General features: G+C 37.3%; 1 protein-coding gene across 2 annotated transcripts in view; it reads right to left on the bottom strand.

Annotated features, from left to right (window-relative positions):
* MTMR8 (myotubularin related protein 8) overlaps positions 1–5,036 on the bottom strand; it is a 142,505-nt gene that overhangs the window by 80,979 nt on the left and 56,490 nt on the right. For both annotated transcript variants that reach the window (XM_037732667.1, XM_017512151.2), the window contains exon 8: positions 4,385–4,494. In XM_037732667.1, coding sequence (XP_037588595.1) covers positions 4,385–4,494 — 110 coding nt within the window. The remainder of the gene's footprint in view (positions 1–4,384; positions 4,495–5,036) is intronic.

The following is a 5,036-nucleotide window of genomic DNA, read 5'->3' as shown; positions in this document are numbered from 1 at the left end:
AAAAAAAAAAAAAAAAAAGCCTAAAAGGTAGAAAGCCAGGAGGGAGTAGTTGGATAAAAGTCAGAACTACAAAAAGGGTTCAAAGTGAAAAGGAGTGAACAGTGCCAAATGCAGCAGAGAAGTTAAAATAGAGTGAAGACTAAAAAGTGACTCTTAGATTTTACAAGTCAAAGGTCATAAGACCTCTGCAAGAACAACAATAATTGTATGAAAATAGGATCACAGAGGACTGAAAGGTGAAGGGAGATGAATTACTAATAGGAGAAATCAACTACTTTTCAGAAGGCTCTAACCAAGAGGAAAGAGGGCAGTAGCTAGAAGAAGATTGAAAAAGTACTTTTTCTTTAGGAATCAGAAAATATTTGAGCATAGTACTGAAGGAAGAAGCCAGTTGAAAAGAACACATTGAAAATGCAGAACAAAGAGGTTTAACTGATAGAGTTGGTTCCTTAAAGTAGGAAGAGATGGAATTTCGAATATAGGTAGAGTGAGTATCCTTACACAGAAGATGGAGCACCATATCCTCTGAGATAGAAAAGAAGTTGGTAAGGATAATAGTGAGAAGAAGAGGTGTCATATGCATTTTTTCATAAAGAAGGACACGTTTCAATATGTGCTTATAGAGAGGAGTGTTACCATGGTGTAGCCAGTTTGAAAGCAAGGCACAAGGAATATCTGCCTGGTGAAACAGGACTGGGAGCCAACCAGGTACACATAAAATAACTGTTCTGTGGCCCTTTGATTACAGAACCGCAGCTACGACTACAAGGCATAAATCTGTGATAGTACCAACTAACATGTCTATGGGATTTATTTATTTGCAGCAATGCTTAGAGGTCAGGTGGTAAGAGCAAAGAATGACTGTGGCTAGCAGGGCAGGTAGAGTGGAAGGATAAGGACAAGGTAGAATGGATGAAGTGCTACACCACCAGGTCTTGGTATACAGGGGAGAAAGAATAAGTTTGGGAAAAGAGGAGTTAAAAGTGCAGAGGTTTCCAAGAGAGAGAAGAACTATGCTAGCTGGATTAAAGATGCGAAAGTTGGAATTATAAAAGTTCAAAGAACTAGTAAGTACAGAATGTTTGATAAGTTGTACGTTGACATTCAAATTTCTTCAGATGAGGGGAAGAACCAAGACAGAAAAGGTGGCAAGGCTGTTCCCAACATCCTTAACGAAAGAGGAAGAGTAACTAGGAAGTGTAGAGGGTAGTATAGCTAAATGAAATAGATCTGAAAGGAGGAGGGGCTTTTGTAAGGAGCAAGAAGAATAGTGAAACTGCCCTGGGCAGTGTGGATCATATGATTTGGGAGAATGAGTAATCTTTGTAATAGGGGTACAAGAAAAAATGATATTCCTAGAAAGGTAGTCGGGTTGCAGGTAAAAAAGGAGTTAAAGAGATGTGGAAAAAAGTTTTTCAACCTTTTTAACTTCTCAGTTAAGCAGACACCTCAAGTAGTAGCAGAGCATGACAGTAGCAACCATGTTCTTTGTTTAGGGCTCCAAATGGAGTCAAAAGTCACTGGTGGACAGAAAAAGATGCTGGATTTCACTAATGATTAAAGAAACACAAATTAAAACGATATAAAATTTATCACCTATCACATTGGCAAAGAGCAAAAAGATTGATTTAACCATTGCTGCCAAAATGGAAAAATAGGCACTTTTGGCAGGAATGGAAACTGGTACTACCTATTTGGAGGGCAATTTGGCCACATCTATTAAAATTTGAAACATTCATACTCTTTGACTCCGAAAATTCATTTCTATAAAGATATATGTTTAAAGGTATTTGATGCAGCAATATCTGCATTCGTGAAAAATTAGGAACAACTAAATTTTCTATCAACAGGGGACGAAGGTAGATTACCACAATGGAATATAACATAGTTGCTGAAAAGAATGATGTAGGACTGACTGAACTATCTTTAAAAATGCTCATTAAACAGTAAGTACAAAAAGTCAATTAAAAAACAGTATGGGCCGGGCGTGGTGACTTACACCTATAATCCCAGCACTTTGGGAGGCTGAGGCGGGCGGATCACCTGAGGTCAGGAGTTCGAGACGGGCCTGGCCAACATGGCGAAACCCCATTTCTACTAAAACCCCAAAAATTAGGCAGGCATGGTGGCATGCTCCTGTAATCCCAGCTACTTGGGAGGCTGAGGCAACAGAATCCCTTGAACCTGGGAGGCGGGGGTTGCAGTGAGGCAAGATCACGCCACTGAATTCCAGTGTGGAAAACAAGAGCAAAACTCAGTCTCAAAAAGAAAAAAACAGTATGCATAGTATGAGCTCATTTTTAAAAGTATTAATATGTGTAACTCTATATGTTGAAAAACTCTAGAGCAGCAGCACTGTCCAATATGGTAGTCACTAGCCTATAGCTACTTAAATTTGAATTTGTTAAAACTAAATAAAATCATAAATTCAGTTCCTCAGTCTCACTAGCCACATTTCAAGTGCTCAATTTCCACATGTAGTGGGTACTGTATTAGATAGTACAGATACAGAACATTTCCATCATCACATAAAGTTCAAATGGACAGTGCTGACTGAGGGGCATAAACATTAAACTACCATCAGTGATGTATGTATGTTGTGGGACAAACTATGGAGAATGTTTACATTTTATGTTATATATTTCTGAAATGTTTACTTCTTTGATAATGTACATACATTGCTTTTTTATGAGAAAATAAGTAAATAAAATAAACATTTGAAAAAGAAGAGAGAGAAAAAGAAGTAACATAGTATATTAGAGACGCAAGAAGTCCACTACAGCCAAGTTGGGGCAAGATTGTGAAAGACTCTGAATGTCAAGCTTACGGGGTCTTACTGGCAATAGAATTGATAACCAATGGAGGATTTTGAGTTTAAAGTGACATGATCACACATGTTCAAGAAAAATAACTTTAGTAGCAATTTGGTTGCCAAACTAGAGAGAGAATACTAGAGACAAGTAAAACAGTTAAGAAGTTATTATACTGTGGGCAATGAATGGTGGCTATCTTAACTACAGAAGTTGCAGCAGAGACTGGGAAGAAAAGACAGATTTGAGAAACACTTGTTAAGCAGAACACATGGGACTTGGCAACAGCCAGATGGAGGAGAAGAGGTAGAATTTAAGGCTAACTGAGGTTCTCAAGCCTGGGATACTTGATAGGTGGTAATAGAGATAGGGAACACAGAAACACTGTGTAATCCAAGCCTATCTTTTTGGTCACTCATTTTAATTCAACCAATATTTATAAGGCTGTACTGTCTCTCAAATCTCCTTCCCCTCTATCCTCACTATCTTTGGTCTAATAAATTTGGTTTCAGAAGGAACTATAGATATATTGATGTAGAATCTATGAGAAAGGAATAGTACAAAGAATTGTTAGAAGAGTGGGCTTGAAACAAGTGACAGGGTCACATAGTGAACATTAATAACAATGAAAAGTACAGGCAACAGGACTAGGAAAGCAAAAAGGTAGGATATTAGGGTTTGGATATTTAAGGCAGTTAATTATATACAATCTTCAAACCTTTTAAGCCAGAGCCTATATATAACATATATATAACATTGCCTTCAACTGAGAAAATTAACAGCAGATGGATGAAAAGTCAATATCACCTTTACTTTTACCAAATAATGGGGGTGGGATGAAGAGGGAGAGTTCTCTTGTAGGAATATATATAAAAAAAAAAATGTTAAAATGAGAAAATATACACTGATTTTTTTTTTTTTATTTATTTTTTAAGAAAACAAACCACTTAACAAAGGCTACAGAGCCTAGGGTCCCAGAGATCAGAAAATAAATAAGTCAGCATAAATACAGGGTGACAAAGCCTGACTAGGCTGCATTTAGAGGCAGATCTATACAAAGGAGTTTAAAAAAATAGGTCTTTGTACTCAGAGTTCTGAAAACTCAAAGATATATAAGCTCTGCATTTATGTCACACTCACTCTTGTATTTGATAACTTAGAATCAACATAAAAATACATCACAGAATAACTGAACTAGAGATCAATTATTATCAATTATCAATTAGAGATCACCTAAGTGTTTTTAATGTGAGGTTCAGGGGTCTGTGGACCCCCTGAAATTAAGGTTCATTTTCTGTATGCATCATCATATGTTCATTTTTCCAGTGGAGGAGAGAGCTAATCATATTCCTAAAGAATTCTGCAGCTGCCCGAAAGTTACATCATTAGACTTTTGTTCAAAGATGAGACAGAGAGAAGAAAAGAGACTTGCCCAAGGGCACACAGTAAATCAGTGGCAGAGCTGAATCTAGAAACTAGGTTTCTTTTTAATATTCTTTCCACCATGGCACACTACTACTTCAACATATCACATAATTAAAGTCAGTGCAAATTTTAAAAGTCCTGATTATTACCTTTGTAATGAAAATTCCAGCATCCATAATAGCTTTAATGTGTCTTAACCACCCTGAGCTCTCCAGGCCGCTAAGAAATTCACTCATTGTTGGAGTTTTCAATTCACAAACTAAGGTAGAAAAGGAAGCAGAGATTGAAATTCACAATCAACTCAATTTATTAATTAAGAAAGGGGAGAAAGTGGATCTTCATATTGTAAGTGAGGAAGCTGAGGCAGAAAGGTTAAATGAGTAGTTAGAAACCACACAATGAGTTAGGGACAGAACTGGGTCTAAAGCCTACCAGATCTCCTAGCCTGGGCCTCTGCTTTATCATGCTATAGAACCCACTCTCAAGCCCTTAGAAATCTCTCAAGAAGACAGCCAGAAGATTGAGTTAGAATCTACAGGAAAACACATCTCCTCTGATTAGAAAACATATTTGATCCCTATCCTAATCCTACCCACCTATACTAACTCTGAAGGCCCTCAGCTTCTGTCTCTACTCCCACACACCCATCTACTCCCTGTAGCCCTGTTCTGTCAACAGGTTGAAAAAAATTACCAGTTAACTTTTATGCACCTTGCAATGATTATCCAGCAGAGGTAAATCTTTTACCTTAAAAACCTATAAAGCAAAGTCCTCTTCCATAAGATATTCTGGGGCAAAAAA

This window comes from Cebus imitator, unplaced genomic scaffold (assembly GCF_001604975.1).
Source record: "Cebus imitator isolate Cc_AM_T3 unplaced genomic scaffold, Cebus_imitator-1.0 Scaffold463, whole genome shotgun sequence".
Taxonomy (NCBI): domain Eukaryota; kingdom Metazoa; phylum Chordata; class Mammalia; order Primates; family Cebidae; genus Cebus; species Cebus imitator.
This window is presented reverse-complemented; position numbering and strand designations above follow the sequence as displayed.